The sequence below is a fragment of the Mycetomoellerius zeteki genome, unplaced genomic scaffold (assembly GCF_001594055.1).
Source record: "Mycetomoellerius zeteki isolate Tzet28-1 unplaced genomic scaffold, Tzet1.0 scaffold164, whole genome shotgun sequence".
Taxonomy (NCBI): Eukaryota; Metazoa; Arthropoda; class Insecta; order Hymenoptera; family Formicidae; genus Mycetomoellerius; species Mycetomoellerius zeteki.
In genome coordinates this window covers 1,612,542-1,630,541 of record NW_017256594.1, presented here as the reverse complement: position 1 = coordinate 1,630,541, position 18,000 = coordinate 1,612,542, and the positions used below count along the sequence as shown (strand labels likewise).

At 34.5% G+C, this 18,000-nt stretch overlaps 1 protein-coding gene across 2 annotated transcripts in view; it reads right to left on the bottom strand.

Annotated features, from left to right (window-relative positions):
• The window catches only part of LOC108721270 (tetraspanin-4-like), a 69,436-nt gene that overhangs the window by 30,728 nt on the left and 20,708 nt on the right, over window positions 1-18,000 (bottom strand). The window contains exons 1-2 of one of the 2 annotated variants that reach the window (XM_018445738.1): window positions 13,207-13,265; window positions 4,751-5,016 (exon numbers count right to left, since the gene is read on the bottom strand). In XM_018445738.1, the coding sequence (XP_018301240.1) occupies window positions 4,751-4,948 (198 nt within the window). In that variant the 5' untranslated portion in view covers window positions 4,949-5,016; window positions 13,207-13,265. Of the gene's footprint in view, window positions 1-4,750; window positions 5,017-13,206; window positions 13,266-18,000 lie in introns of those variants that run through there. The other variant, XM_018445737.1, reaches the window with a different exon arrangement.

Below are 18,000 nucleotides of genomic sequence, written 5' to 3'. Positions count from 1 at the left end.
TCTTGAAATATGAATATCGCTCTAAATTAAAGGAGTCGCGCGGAGAGAAAGAAAGAGTATCGCGACAAGTGTAATACAATACCGTGCCGTATTAAAAGTATGATGAACGTGTATATTATATCTGTTAGCAGTCGATCGAGCAAGGGGAGCGATCCGATATCCTTCGATCCTTCCGTTTTCGCAACTCGCAGTGACAATGGCGACGCGTTGGCCGGCCGCCGGCCGCGGGACGTACGCAGTGAAGTGCGCGCTTGGTGGGGGAAACATGAAACAAGGGATAGCGTCTTAGCTCGCTCGTCATATTTTATCATACGAAATTATCTAATATGCTACTTATACGAAACTTTTTCTCGTCGGAGGCACGAAATCTCAATTAGACTATCGAAGAGAGTATATCGTATCTTGTGTATCAAGAACTCGTTACGGAAAGGAATCGCGCGGAGAGAAAGAAAAGTATCGCGACATCGCGACAATACATTACTCTACCGTGCCGTATTAAAAGTATAATGATCGTATGTAACGTGTATATATGTAATCAACGTGTATACTATATCTGTTAGCAGTCGATCGAGCAAGGGGAGCGATCCGATATCCTTCGATCCTTCCGTTTTCGCAACTCGCAGTGACAATGGCGACGCGTTGGCCGGCCGCCGGCCGCGGGACGTACGCAGTGAAGTGCGCGCTTGGTGGGGGAAAGACGAAACGACGGGTGGCGACCTTGGCGCGCTCGCCGTATTTTAGTTGCGTTTCACTTGAACCTACGGCACACGATGCTTGTTTTCCTACTGGATTCCTAGCTGGATTAGAATCTTGCCATCGTATCGGCTGTGGTACTGACAATGTCAGCATCGTAGCCAATACGGAAACAAAAATTTATTCTAGCTAGCAATCCAGCAAGAAAACAAGCATCGTGTGCCGCAGGCTTTAAAGCTGGTTCTACATTAGTCGCGTCGCAAGCGTCGCGGTCCAATCAACGTCGATCTAGCTCGACACTGATTGGACCACAACGGTTGCGACGCGCTTGCGATGCGACTAATGTAGAACCAGCTCAACGTTCGTAACGTTCGCGAGTGATCGTTTCGTTTTATCAGTCGCTTTCCATTTGCACCGATTCTCGGATAATTCTCACTTTGTGACGTCATAACTCGGATGAATGCGCGTTCCTTTTGCATTCGGATAAGTGAGATTCAACTTTTTACCTATAATCCGCACAAGATCGAGACTGTGTGCTTTAGTGAGTCTCGTAAACTCACTTCAAAGTGAGATTATGAACCTGCGTTGACATGTGATAACTTTTTACCAAAGTAAACAAGTAGTGACGTTTGATCTGAGTATAAAATACTCAGCTCACTTCAGTTCAACTCCGTTTCACTTGTGTATAAATGGAAAAAAGCAACTGTTTTCAAATATTAAACAGGGATGAAATAATACTCGCGAACGTTGCGAACGTTAAGTGGAACGCTTCCTTTATCGTCCATATGAAATTATCTGTAATGGCGTTCGCGAGCATTCTTGTTTAACATTTGATAAACGACGAGGGTGAAATAATATATTAATAATGTGTTCGTGAACGTTGCAAACGCCACGCGGTGCTATTGCTTTGAAGTAGATATTCTTTGATTAGTCAATTAGTAAAATTCTTTCTTCTATTAATTGATCAGTTTAATGCTTCAAAGCATTTGTAATAAGACTTTAACCGCACCCAAAGTTATAATAAATGTCTGTGCTATATTATCTTGGTTGTTATGAATGTCTATACTATACCTGCTCGAAGTTGATCGAACAAGAGGAGCGATCCATTACTCTTCCCGTAACTTGTAATGATAACACATTAACCGTCCGCGACACGTTTGTAACACGGTAAAGTGAAGTATGCGGTTGTCGGAGAGAGATGGAGAATAATGTGTGGCAGCTTTGACACGCTCGACTGGCTCGACATGTTTTGACGAATTGTATTTGGATTTTTCTCTGCTTCTTTAAAAAAAAAAAAAATTAAATGGTTCGTCTGTGACAGTAAAATGCGACAGAACATCGTCTTGTAAGCTTCGTAAAGAGACATGACAGTGATCTAAGTATATTTAACAGTGCGATACAAGTAACAGTGATTATAACTGACAATGTTCGAGTTCTTTCCGATTGCTGGGTGAAACTGCAGCTACTATTATTATCTAAAACTGTAAAGACATCAGAGGAAGGATGGTAACATCGGCGCATCGAATTGTGAGTACAAAACCTCTTTACTAATACTCGCGTATGACTGTTTTGTACGATATATTTAGGATAATTTTATGCCGCAGCGTCACGATAATCGAGTTTCGATAGAGCCTCTCTCTCGTGTTCGATATTATGTCCGCGGGAATTATGTAATAATTAATAGGATTTATTTTCATCTATATTGTAGCGCGACATGGTTTAAAACTTGATATTTTATGTGCGTATATAATTTAATTATTTCCTCTATTATGAATATACAGAGAATTATATGGAAGAGAGAGAAAGAGTGAACAAGATTATGCTTTATATTATGATTTTAATATTACATATTAATTGATTCTTTAATATTAATTATTTCGATTCGTTTGTATGTATCAAAATTCATTATTTTATAGATATCTCAAAGTGTTCATATTTTTTAAATGTTTAAGCAATTTTTGGAATATCTCTAACTTGTAGATAACTGAATAAAAATATTAATTATAAAATGAATTCTGCTCCCTTTGTTCCGCTAACGTACCGATTTAAATTTTCGTGACGCTGCATCTTTAGCTTTACTGCTGATATTTCTTACTTGTTTCTCTGTTTCTCTCGAGACGACGTTAAGGTAATATTAAATTCGGGTTTCTGAGAGTAACAATCGTTTCAGAAATGACATTTGTTCTGACAATTTTCAAGCATTATAGAATTGCGAGCTCACGTCCATAGCAGACAGTCAATTTATATATAACCTCGGTTTCATATTATTATTATACATTTATCTCTATCTGTGTAATATTATATCTAACATTTATGAGCGCGAAATAATTTGACCTTTTTAAAAAAGATAAAAAAAGGCGCTATAAGCATATATGTGCTTCTCGAATAAAAAAACCTGAGTGTCCAACCTAATTAATAGTAGTTTTAATTCGTCTTCAAGGATATTCTTATTGAAGGTCTTATTCCAATCCAAGTAATGGTAGCTTTAATTCACTGTCAAAATTATTACTCCTCGAAAAAACCCAATGTATCCAATGAAAAATTAAAACCCAGATGCTACAGTCTGAACTAATCTGAAAGTTAAATTCTATTAAATTAAAAAGTAAAAGTGATACTCTATCTTTGTTATTTATTTAACTCTATCATTCGTGTAAAAGATTTGATATTAACAAAACTGGCGCCAAATTAAATTCCACAAAATTTTACGTATTATTCGTAAAAAAGATTTCACATCAACAATTAGCGCCAAGTTAAATCCCATATCAAATTAAGTAAAGAATGCAATCCATAATTACCTTGTTCATTCACGTGATCTTGACCTGACCTTGGCGACGGCACCCAAGATCAGACTGACCAGATCAGTGAGAATAGATCATTTAAAACTCTACAACTTTTGTAGGAAACATTTTTTTCAGAAATGCTTAGTTTTCGAGATATTTCACCGGTCCGAGACTTTTTAATCACCCTGTATAATAAACATAAAAGAGTATTCAACTTATAGTTAATATTCGTCGATGGAAATGCATTTGTCGACTGTTGTTATCAATCATAGAGAAAGAGTTAAGGACCCTTCAACGTAGGAAAAATTAATGGAACGCAAGCAACTGAGCTTTCAGGAAGTAATAGGGATCAAGTCAAAGGAAACTTTATTCGGAACGGCCGCTGGGTACACTGTGTCCGTCATAGATCATGGAGAAATCGTCCGCTAAGATTTAAATGGTCGATCTGCGCCCGCAGCTGCGAGCTGTAACGCGGCGAACGAGTTACGAGGATTTTCTCTTAAATCTTAAGTCGATCGCGAGCACACGTTTAGATACGCCCGTTTTAGTCCATTCGATCAATAAATGTCGGGCCTAAGGACCCTTGAAAAAGGCGATCTTTTATTATAGAGAGAAAAGATTGAATACTTTGTTCATTTGCCGCACTATGTACGTTGTTATATAGCAGTGTTCAGAATGGAACAATAAAAATTCGGTCATTTATTCTGTTTGTATTTGTTTCGAATTGTTTTGTCGTTGCATCAACGATTTGCATTTGACGAAGTAGAAAGACAGATTAAAATAATTTCCCTTGTTTGTTTATCCAATCACATACAAATCTCGTATTTTCACGAATATTTTTATTCCTATCTTAATTACAATTTCAACTTAGTTGAAACTAAAATTAAATTTTGTGTTAGATTTTAGTTAGAATAAAAATCAAATTTTATATAAATATTCGTTAAAGAAAATTTATAACGGTGGAAAATGATGAATGCATTGCAATATAAAACAATGACAATAGTCATTTCTAAATTCTCAATCGTGTCGATAAGCTGAACGCATCATAAAGATGTTTGCGTCATAGAAAAGACCATTTGTAAGCCATTAATATGATAGGAATAATACGAATTAAATATATAAGATCGCTCTTTCTCTTTGAGAAGACTCATTCTATGAAAGCAGAATTTCTAATGAGGAATCTTTTCATAATGCGTCATGTTCTTTGAAATACACATCGTTTAATTGCATTACCGTCATGCGATCGCAATTTGTAATTATTATGAACGATCTCTTACTGGAAGTAATGTACGGCGACCTCGAGTCACGTTATGCTCGCGATACAGGATGCATGAGGCAGGCAACGTGAGTACACCGGCGGCGAAGACGTAACCGCTGAGGACGACGACGATCCTCGAGGGCCCGCGTGCCAAATGGATCATGGGTAGCCTAACCAGGAAGCACCAGACGCCGGTGGACAGCAACGTGCCCGCCATGGTAAACAGAAACGTGCCAGAGAAGAAGAGGTAGAAGCTCGTCCAGGATGCAGTCCCTTGGTGATTCTACGGCAAAGAATCCGGAGGATCTACAAGGTGTTCGGTTACGATCTCGTCTTTTCCGAATTTCCGTCTCGTGAGAGAATCTTCATGGAACGTTTCTTCAGAGAATGTCCCAGGTGGAATCTTTCAGAAATTCGGAATCGTAACGATAAAGAATAATAGATTAAAAGTAATATGAAACAAGTAGATTTTTGCAATTTTTAATTCAAACGATTTTACAAATATCATCTGTTAAAATGGTTTTAAAATATTAGAATGCTTTTGCTGTATTATTATAATTAATATGTCTAAAGTGTTATTTATTATTATTTATATAACGCAAAATTTAAATGCTTACTAAAGATAAATGTCAAATTTAAATATTCACTTATGATTTTCAATCTTTTAACTGAAATTCTGAATCTTGAATATATAAATACTTTTTAATATAACTTTTTTCATTTACGCTAGTCGAGTAACACACATACATAGATTATTTTTGAAATACAATATTTATATACTTTTATAAGTTTAGAAAATATTATACATCAAACGTAAAATTTCCTAAATGTCACACAGATATGATCATATGAATTCTACATTATAGAATTATTCAAAATGTGTGTGCCTCAATTTTTTTTAAAGAAGAATTCTTTTATATATGTTTGATTTATATTGCCCTTATTATATTAATGGTCCACAGATCGTTTTATTTTTATAATACAAGTATATTGTTCGTTCTTTGATAGCTCACTGAAGTGGAAGCAATCATACTCCTGTTGTGAAAAGCGAAACATTAAAGTTTCAAGAAATTCTCTGTGTTCAATCAATAATTTGGTCAGTAGATTTCTTATCGTTGATTACGATCGTTTTTCATCTAACTATACTGCGTTCGTGTTATGGATTGTTGAAGTGATTGGTCGATTATTACCTCTACATTGTTACAATACTGTATTGATAGATTCTTCTAATACATCTAATATGCGCCTTAATCAATTTTATCCTCGCTCCACAAATAAACATTTCTATAAATATTGTAGCTAACAATTATTAATATATATTCTACTTCTTTTCTAATTATCTTACGTAAAGAAAAGCAAAGGATTAATAACTCATTAAAAGTGACATGTCTATTAATCCTGTTAAGTATCTAACTGGAACATATCGGTCTTCGTGATCTTAGAACATTTTCCTAATTTTTTAATAGTATAGTGTTTTGAAATAATTTTATGTTCTATAATCTTATTTTTTAGTTCATTTTTATTTTATTCATGTAGACTAATTATAATACTATATTTATGCTAAATTCGAGTGTTACAATTTTTTATATGGTTGAAAATTTTAAAACTTCTAAAATTAATAACAAAAAACTTATTTTCGTAGGTTTCAAGAACTCATATGTTCGTTTTTAGCATTACAAAAATATGTATTTCTATTATGCTCTAGGTTGACACAGTTACTGCAGTCTGTTGAATAAAACATACATATAACTTTAGTACTTTTTTTATTGATCGTTATTTGTTGTCTTACTCGCGATTTTGTATTTTTAGCAGATTTGATAAAAATAGTGGCTGTGCTAACTTATGTTTATAATTAATATAGCTACAGAAAAAAATCAAAATATAAAAAATGTAATATATTTTCTCTTTTGTCATTTTACTGTACTAATTAATCATTGCATTGTTCAGTTGATGACACCATTTTAGAAAAATTATATCTCAATTATTCTGCACTAGCACACCTCGTCAATTTTTTAATTTAAACTAAAAATTATAGCAATAATTTCTTTGCTGAAAGGGCAACAATTTCTTCATATAAAGCGTGATAATATTACGCGAACATAGAACGTACAAAAATTGCTGCCCACACACAAATATGCTTAAGAATATATATGCCATGATCGGAATAAGATAAGTGGATGATAAATGAAATGTAACAAATAATTCACTTATCAGGCGACATAGGTAAACCTGGTTCTCCTTTGCTTCCGATCTTTTTTAGCATTGTTTACTGTCTTTTTCCTCTATATTCTTGGTATGCATCCTTCTAGCTTCGCTCACTTCACACAATCGCACTATCTCTATCACTTGAATGACTTTATAATGCACTTGCGCTATCACTCGAGCGGCATACATCGCCATACGCAACCGGATGAATAAGGAAATAGATTAGATTATCGTAATATCATTATCGAATTTTATAAGACGTTAATGACATTGACAAATGGTATTGTGGACTAGCAAACGTACGGGACAACCGTTTGTCATTCGATTCGATACTCATTTGCACGCGATATTTCAACGGACGGAAAGATGCACAATACGGAAAATAGTGAATTCCGACGGGAATAGCTTGTGGCCATCTTGATGCGAATATATTTTTCGAGAAAAAAAAGTAATAATCGCAATGTAGACAGAATCTGAGGCTCGAGCATCGTTTCTATAAGTTTTCAACGAGTGTTTTCTAGTAAGGACAATATAACACATGAATCATTATTCTTGTTGTTTATTAACATTAAACAAGGATGGAATGATTCAATGTGTTGTTATACTGTATCTTTGCTGGAAAACGCCTAATTTTTTATGATTTACATCGATGAAACGATGAAGCATAGAGAACATTTTAGATAAGCGATAGATGCTACGAACTGACATGCAATATGCCAAATGAGACGTACTTCGAGATACTGAATATTCCGCGAACTTGACGTGAATGCAATATTGTTCAGAGTCATCATGTTCCAAATCTCGTATAGGATAACGAACATCGAAACAATCTCCCTTTGTTCAATTCGACATTCTCGACACTTGTTAACACGCGATATTCATTTTCGACGATAAGACGGAAAGACACACGATTGCGGAGCGTAGATAATTCGGAAATGGCTCACTAGTTACTTCGAAGTGTGCACATACTGCATATTTCATAGAAGAGACACTAGCCGCGACGTAAACACGAGCCTAAGAACTTTTCATTACGTGACATAAGTCGATACAAGTATCGTTCTTTATTACATAAAATAACAAGAAAGATAAAACGACGTTTGTACCGACTCGTGTCACTACCGCTGCGTTCAGAAACTTCACCCGAGTGCATTTAGGGGCGCGTTCAGATTCCCACCCAAGTGCTCTCCTGATCATATCATGTCATCCTTGTTTAACATTCGGTGAGCAGCAAGGATAAAATGACATCTGGGTGACACTCGGATGGGAATCTGAACTCAGCCCAGGGGATGAAAGGAGGGGGTATAATTTTTTTATGCGTTGAATGTAGGTATTTAATAAAATAAAATTTCTACAATATATTTTTTATTGATAATTCTAGTATAATTTTATAAATATAAAATGAATGACCAGAAGTTTTACGATCTCAAAAAGAGTACATGTACCTTTAAAAAAGCACTTACGGTTGGTAACCCTAATTTCGAGGGACTGAATAAGAAAAAAGTAAAGTTGTGGATCATAAATCCATCACTGTCTCCACGATAGACCGTCTCAGTACGAGCGTACCTTTCAAAAAAAAAGAATTAGTCATGATGTAGGCAAGATACGAGCGAGATATGAACACTGCTTCTAAGAACTTAGTCTTTATAAGAATAAAAAAAAGAACAAATCGTTTTTAGGTAAGCGAATTTTTAGGACGAAAGAATCAAATATGCGATGATATGTCAAATGCAATATATTTCGAAGGAACTAAATAAAAAAAGATATAAGATCAAAAATTCATCAGTGCTTCTATGATAGGACTGAGATATCGAAAATTTGGAAACAATGGGAAAAGGGAACGACTTGCCGACTACCTTGGTGCACAAACGCGACTTCAAGAAAAATTGAGTGCTGCGAAACAGGAGTCTTGAACGAGACTCGAATGAGTTTCGAGCATTGTTTCTAAAATCGTTAATTAACATCTTTATAAACTAAATAAAATATAAATCATAAAATTTCAACAAAGCGATAAATGCTATAAACTAAAACGTGATATGTGAAATAATGCGTTGCATTTTTATATCAAATATTCTCTATACTTATCTTTAAAAAAAACTATTAATATAAGTATCAATATTTTTGTTGAATTTGCAAATCTAAAGTATCGTTGATGCGGAATAGCTGGGAATAGTTTTCAAAGGTTAAAGGTGGAGCAACAGAATCGAATTAAATCAAAATATCAAGTAATAAAATCAAAAAGATATAACCCATTAAGAGAGAGAGAGAGAGAGAGAGATATTCAATGATATTAATATTTTACAGTGTTGTGTTAGTGCAAAGTTAACGATTTTTCTGAATTAAAAATGTTGCAATGAACTTGATAACAAAATAACACAAAGGAAATGTTTTGTTTTTTATATTTATGCTTTGATTTTTTGCTGTGATTGTGCTAAGTATAAATTTAAAAAACAGCTATTTTATCAAGTCTACTAAAACAATAAAATTGCGAATAAAGTTACAAATTAATAATAAACAACAAAAAAACACTAAATTAATGTTTTATTTGATTGCTGCAGTGACTATGCCAACTTAATAAACAATTAAGTGTAATATTTGTGCGACTACATAATATTTTTTTCGATTTTATACATAAATTCATAGATAAAATAGATAAGTACAGAGTTAATGCGTTTTGTTACTTACAAATCTTACAATACTCTCGTAACAACGTAGGAGAGCCAAAGTTGCTGACACTGATATAGATATGACGATCGATTCTCCTACACTAGAAAAAGTTCCAGCAAATTTTCATTTCGTCGAAAAGTTTTCGCGGCCCATTGAAACTTTAAGAAGATTTCGCAGCGCGGCTATTCCTCAACGATGTATGTTAATTTATGTGCGAACTGCATTAGATCTGTAATGTATTCAGTATTCACTTCTCGAGTGGATCTGGATTATGCTTCGATCCATCTCGCTCAGTGTGCTATTCTTTTCTCTCAATATAAAATAACGCGCGAAGGATTATTCCAATCGCAAAAAAATGCCATTTTAAAAAATTACTGATACTGTCAAAACTCGATTTACAGTACGTTTTAATAACTCGCTAATTAATGCGTTTTTAATAATGCAAGGAACAATATGTGCAATCTTATTACAGCACATACGTAAGTTTACTTGATCTACTTTATTTTAATTACCGCGAGTGTTATTACAGCCGTATAATGTATAACGAAAGCAAAACGTTATGGAAGAGTAAAATATTATAAACTTATACTTAATTTTTGAAGTGTTCCCCGAACTTTTTAATAATTTTATCGTATCCAGGTCAAAATCTACAAGAAACACTATTCCTTTTACTTATCTTTTAAGTATAAAAATTGGCCTTTTTAAAACATTCCCCTTTATTAGAATTTATAAAAATATTATTAATGCACCAACAATTGCGAACTTATGATCGATAAAATAAAAGTAAAATAGTTTTGTGGCTCCAAGAATGAATCAAATATAAATAAAATACCTCATATATTCATTTTACTTATATTTTATTCGTTCTTGAAACCATAAAACTGCTTTTATTTTTATTTTATTTGATCATAAGTTCGCGAGTGTTGGTGCATAAATAATATTTTCATAAATTCTGATAAAAAAGAATGTTAAAAAGAGGCCAATTTCTACATTTAAAAAAATATAAGTAAAAGAGTTATTTTTTATATGTTTCGAGTTAGATACGATGAAGTTATTAAAAAATTTGGGGAACATTTTGAAAATTGAGTACGAATATGATGTACCTATTTATCCAAATTTCAATATTCTTGCTTAATTTTCAAGGTGTTACCCCAATGCCACAAAAGTTTTACACAGGAGATCAAAATCTGCAAAAAACCTTATTTCTTTTACTCATACCTTTTTAAACAGAAATCGCTCCTCTTTAACATCCTCCTTTTCTTGACGATTTATAATTTTGTTCTACTCGAACACTTTTCTATATCAATGCTTAAAGTGTATACTTTATCTAAATAATAAGAAGAAAATCGTTTGATGAATAACTCTCGCTGTGTATTTAATTTTAGACAAACATTTTATAACTAATACTTATGCACGCGCTTTCAGTTAACAAAGCACAAAGCGACGTAGTTTGTACTTTTTACCTCGTTATTTCTATTTCAGTCGTGAAAACAATTTTATGTTTCCATCTCGGCAAGCTCGGTGAAATCATAGTTCGAGAAACGTAAAGCTATGTAAAACCCAATTGCAACAGGCCTGACTGAAGTAAAACTGGGAAAGTCGCGAAAATAATTAAGGATGTTTATAAGTTTGTATAAGAAAGAGAGAAAGAGATTCAGAATGCGCATTTCTTCTCTGTCTCACAATCATCGAGCGTTCTTTGAGTACGGCGATCGACCGAGCTTTGTACATTAGTTAGTACCCTTTCTTCTCAATTGAATTGCCCATTGTTCGAACGAAGCTGTAGTCAGTGCGCGAATTAGATGTTTCGAAATTAAATCGGCCAGGGCGAAGAATGGCTGCGACTGGTCTTAGTTATGTGGTAAGATATAAAACGAAGACGTCGGGAATTCGCCGTGGAGAAACAAACATACTACTTCGCAAGTTGCTCGGTAGAGATGCTTGAGCGAAATTTGATGAAAGAAAAGCAACGGACAGGAGAGAAAAAGAGAGAAAGAACATTCACAGAAAATGTGAGTTCTTATTAGCTCCTTCGCTTCCCACGCTTCTCCAAGTCGAGAAACAAGTAGATCGTAAAGATTGTGCTTTGGTTAACGCTCGAAATCCCAAGGCGGGTGGTTACCAACGCGATGATGCGGACATAAAAAACAACTAGCGCGCCATGGATGTAGCTTTTTATGCTCGTCTTCTCTTATGGATGTTTCTTAAAATCGTTCCTGAAAATCGAAAGTCGGGAGAGATCTAGGTCGAGGTTTAGATTGTAAAACGGAACCCTCCGACAGACCGTGCGGGGTGATTCGACGTTTCGCCGGATATATAAGACAGATAATATCGATTCATAGGAAAGCTCGGCGCGCGGAGAGGAGCGACGCGTTCAATTATCGGCAAAGCTTTTCGGCTCGAGCAGCTGCAGTCTGTGCTTCGGATATCGATTCTCTTGCTAGGATATCACGTAGGATTGGCGCGGCGATTCGAGGGAACAACTCTATCTCCCTCCGACTGTCGCGTGGATAACGTAGGACCGTCCTAAGCTGTTATGTCGCGTTTATGGGTATTTGACATTGATTCCGATTTCGCGGCCGAATTGGATTAGCCCGATTGCAAGCGCGAGAAACGTATACCGCTGCACATCTGCTTTCTGAACTTGAGAGAGAGAAATTGGCGTATCGGTACTGTACACGTATCAACCACCCTGTCATGCTCCGCACGCCAACTTCATCAAATATTTACCAGGTGCAAAGTACGAAGTTTACGCTTTACCTGTTATGGCACGCGCGCACTTTCATGCGATGCCACGCGAGCACGTTACAACAACCGCATAATCGTTTCACTAATGTAGGTATTCATCTTGATATTTTTAAACAAGAAGTTGTGACCAAAGAGGGCAATTCGTTTAATATTCACGGATTTTTATCGCATGTTTACTGTTATGTTTCCAAACATTTCATAATGATAAAAGAACTACATTTCTATAATATTCTGTGTACGCTCACACGCCTCACACTTATTTTTATGCAAATTACAGATTAATAATATAAGATAAAATTTTTATATTTAAAATTCACACAGAAAAAGAGATTGTTATATATAATAGAATTTTATATATAATATTCAATAAATTTAAATCTATTAAAATATTTATTAGATTTTTTATTTTCTATACAATAGAATTTTATCATTATTTCTAGATACATTGTGATATAATAAATATATAGTCATAAATATCGTAATGTAAACCATAAGATTGTTTCTGTTTCTTGAATAGCTTACCAAATGTAAAGACCCGGCTCTTGAATAGCTTACTCAAGACTTGAATTCGAGCTAAGTATATATATACGTATATATATGTATAACAACCCAGAATCAATAATCTCTGGTACGGTATATATCTCTTGTTTCATGTATTCGCATTGAAGTATTCTCGTGAGTATTCCTGACTTCGTTAATTGCTAATTATAGTAGATCATAAAATATTAACGACGAAATCAAAGTTACCGTTATCGGGAATGTATATATATATATATATCGCTCATTAAGAACGGCAATTAAGATTCGCGAGTTAATCGAATCTAACAAAAGAAAAGAAAAATTATATAAGTTTCAATCCAGATATCCTCCGAAGAATATCAGGATTACATTTTTTTTCTATCGCGTTCTGACATTGTCTCGAATAATATCACCGATTAATGTGCACTGCTCGGGTTCTTTGATCATCCTATTCTAGGTGTTGACGCTACTACGTAGTATTCAAAGGGCTTTTCTGAGACACCAAACCACAGGCAGTTTATGTACTATATACGATGCTAATTGTCACTTCTTTGGTCGACATTTCCTTAAAGGCTTACTCGTGTTACGCTCTTGCGCGCAAATGTTGTTACTGACGTAACCATGTGAACTTAAAGCCAAGTATCCGTACACGCATGTATATGTAGTATACACACTAAACAGCTATTCGATTATACATACTTCAGTCGAGCTTGGAAATAAATATTAAATATTTTTAATTAAAGGCTTCACTGCAACAATGTTTTAGTAGTATCTCTGAGAAGAAGTTCAAGAAAAATAATTTTAAAGTTAAGAAACTTAAATTTAGGTTTATCTTTTATAAACTTTAAAAAAGCGCGCTACACGCTGCTGTGTATTGGATTCTTTAATTTCTCTTTAGTTAGAAAAATGTTAGAAAAATCAAAATACATGAAATATATTTTTTTAAGGTAAAATATTCTACTTTTTAGATATATTTTTTTTATGTGTCATATATATGGTATATTTGAGTTTGATAATATATTATTAACTATTTCATTCATCTGAAATGAAGTTTCTATATAGGTAACACATTACTTTTGAAACGCGGTTCCGGTTACTAAAAGATCATACTGTACGTTATTGTAAATTTAAATTGCGTTAACCGACCGTGGCGTCCTTAATACATTTCCCAAATGGTCGGTGATGTATGCTCAGGCAGGATGTTCTCCATTTCCCGCCGCGGCGTATGCGGCTGGGAGTCAGGATGACGGAACGGGCGAGGTTGGAAACGGACGGATGACGATTAACGAACGATTATTAAGGTGGACCCTTATCGTGGTAATTGCGCGGAATAAATTCAGGTTGCGGACAAATGAACAAACGAATGAACGCGGACGGACGAACTGAGCGAAAGAACGAATGAACAGACGAACGAACGACGAAGACGACGGCGCGGCGCGGCGCCGTAATTTTCTGGGTGGACGAGCGTTTGGATGACATGCTCGGTTTCTCACATTACTCCAGCTGCACTTAGTTAACCGACGCGACCGACGCGACCGACACGATAATCTTTTTAACTCGTCCGTTAATCGACGTTCGGCTTCGCACCCTTCGCACCCTTCGCACGTAGGGAAGCTGCTGATAGCTCTTAGGGGTCCGCGTTCCTGTTTTGACAAACGCGCCGGGCGACCCGTAAACGCCGATGATAGAGGAAATACCGTTCAGCGAAGAAAACAGCCGGGAATGCAGCCAATTCCGAGCGTGATTTAAATTGGAGTTCGCTATAGCTTCCCCATTTTGAACGGATATCAATGCTTTCATTATCATAATGTAAATGTTATGAACGAAACATTAGTCATTCATTACAGTTCAACACTGCATTATAATATAAATGTATTAATTGAACATATGTGTGAGTGCATTGACAGATCTATGAGAGAAACCATGGCGGCCATGGCCTCTCCCCCTTTGGAGTTTCCTTTTTTAAAAATATTTGTAACAAAATGTTATATACATTTTTAATATTCTTATATATTTTTTAAATTCTGAAATGCTTAATCACAATTTTGATATTCCAAAAATATTTTTTAATTGAAACTCCTAGATATAAGAAACATAGATTTCATTATATTATTTTTTGTGTTAATATAATTAAAAATGAAACGTTTTGTAAAGTATACATTTAAATAATACTTTTTCAATGTAATAATTTATATAATAATTTAATATTCTATCTTTTCACATATTTGACGTTAAAAAAATTTTATTTGTGCCAATAGCTCCCTTCTTTAACTTTCTGGATCCGCTAATTTGTGAATGATTTACACACACACACACACACACACACACACACACACACGCACACACACACACACAAGGTTTTTTATATCTATAAAAACAGATTATTATTATTTTTATCTCTTGAATTGCTTCGAGAAATATCTAGTTCTCTCAGTAAAGATTCTTTTTGATTCCAATATCACGTTCTATCGATGTACGTAACATGCAGAGAGAGACTTATCCCGACACGTACGCTGATTTAAGGGAATTCATATGAATCGATTCGTAATAAAAGGAGAGGAAGCAAAGTCACGCGCGCTCATAAACGTTCCCTCCGAAAACGGATGTAGGGGATAATAACGCTGTGAGATCATAATTACTGTTATTACATCTCTAAAACGAATTGCCATTCTTTATTATCTCGCTATCAGTTCTCTCTCATATGTTTCCACTTCCTCCCAGCCCATTTCGCCGCGTGAACGCGTAATTTTCATGTTTAAATTCATAAAACCGCTGAGCGCTTTAACACTTAAATGAACCAATTTCTCTTTTGAAACGATATTTTTACGTTCCGATTGGTCAGGCGTGAATGCGTGAACAATTTTATTCGCTCCGGACGCGAATAATTAACATTCGTTCACCTTGTTCTCTCATATATATACTCACAGATTACTCTTTATTATTCTCGATATTTTTTTCTACCTACATTTCACACTCTTTTTCTCTCTTTTTCTCTCTCTAAGCACCTATTTTTTTCTCCGACGCGTTTCATCCGCTTCCTGCTGTTGCGCGAACGATAAAAATACCTTGCGTGATAAATAAAACAATCACACACCGTAATCCTTTTGCTCGGTCGGCCGATGTTAATCGCCGATCGATTCTACACGCACGAGGCGCAGATAGAGAGGCACATGAAGGTAGGAAGGAAGGAAGGAAACGAGACACGGTTATCATCATTTCCGGAACGGATGCCAGAGGGGATCAGATAATTGTTGTTTCTGTTATGTTCATATGGCCAACCAGGCGACTGCATGCATGACGTTTTATTTATCCCTGGCATCACCATAAAAACACAGTACATACTTTGTAGCAGGACAGTATCACTTGTATCTATGCGATTGTAAATCGCGCACAATGAGAATAATTCAGTGCAATTGCTGTACTACCGGAATTATTCGAGATAATTATCTGTAGCACACTTAAGCCAGCTGCAAGCCTGTCACGTGATAATAATAAGCTAAGATATTAATTATACGCTGAGTAGTTTGCTAATGCTCAACTGGTTACCAATCCACTGCGAGAGTTAATTAAAATTTAAAGATACTTATATAATTGCCAATTTAATCAACATATCAACAAGAAATATAATTAATAAAATTAATATTCAATAAAGAAATTAATTAGGTAAAGGAAGGATAAAAATATAAAGGTCGGATTTTTTAAAATAAAAAGGCTAAAAAAAATATCATGTATCATGTGGAGTGTAATTTGTATCCAAACAAATACATAAAAACATATAAGATGCAAAATGAAATAGTAATGTGCTACAGGGTAAACTCGAGTATCATGGCCATACAGAAAAGACGGCTATAGACTATAATTTCTTCAATAATTGGTAAATTATTAAAGAGCATTTTTGTAGTCACATTCTAAAAGCCTATGATCATCTTACCCAAATTTACCTTACATGTAATAATGAGTTATACAAACAATAATAAAACTAAGTTACGTACAAACTACAATAATAAAACTAAATTACGTATTTAATACCAGAGTTTATCTGGAAACACAGCAATGTATATATCGATTGCAATTAACAATCTAAAAACATGTAAGACACAAAGTGAAATAGTAATGTGCTACAGAGTAAACTCGGGTTTCATAGCCATACAGAAAAGACGGCTATAGACTATAATTTCTTCAATAATTGATAAATTATTGAAGAGCATTTTTGTAGTCATTCTAATAAAAGCCTATGACCATCTTACCCGAATTTACCTTACATGTAATAATAAGTTACACAAATAATAATAAAACTAAATTACGTACAAACTACAATAATAAAACTAACAAGGGAAGTTTCACAACTGTCCGGAACCGATTTGATTCTTCATGAAATATGTTGTTAAATGTTATGAAAATCTAAGAGACACGTATTTTTTTATACGTGTCTCTTAGATTTTCGTGTTTAACAACATATTTCATGGAGAATCAAATCGGTTCCAGATAGTTGTGAAACTTCCCTTGTAATAATACCAGAGTTTATCTGGAAATACAGCAATGTATATAACGATTACAATTAACAATAAAATCAATATATTGATATCTACCGGAGCATTTTCAATGTTAAATAAAGTCAAATATATTGAAAACGATTATAGATATTAAATTAAACATTGGAAGACAGTTAAAAATATAAAAATTCCAATCATTATTATCTAAAAGGCTCGTAAATCTTTCTGCGTTATTATTAGTTCTCATACGCTTTAATCTTCAAACCGTACACCTCTCTTGAGTAGGGGAGAGTGGTCTAAATCAGACCTATTTACAGTTTTTGCTCTCTATAAGGCATAAATAAAGTCCGATCGTAAAATCGAAGGTGCTATTGGAAAGATCATTTAATTCCCTTCATTTTTGCTTTAGATTATTTTGACGTATCTCTCACTTGTGTTAAACTATAATGGAAAATGTAAAAATGCTTTTTCCGGTCCGATTTAGAACTATTGATTCCAAATCGAACCATCCCCTAGTTTAAATCGAAAACTCCTATTTTTAGATAGAATTTTAAAATATTTTAATGTATTTTTCTTAGTAAAAACGAGTAATTTGACAGTCAAAGATAAACATTTTTTTCGGAAAAAGAAAATACTGACT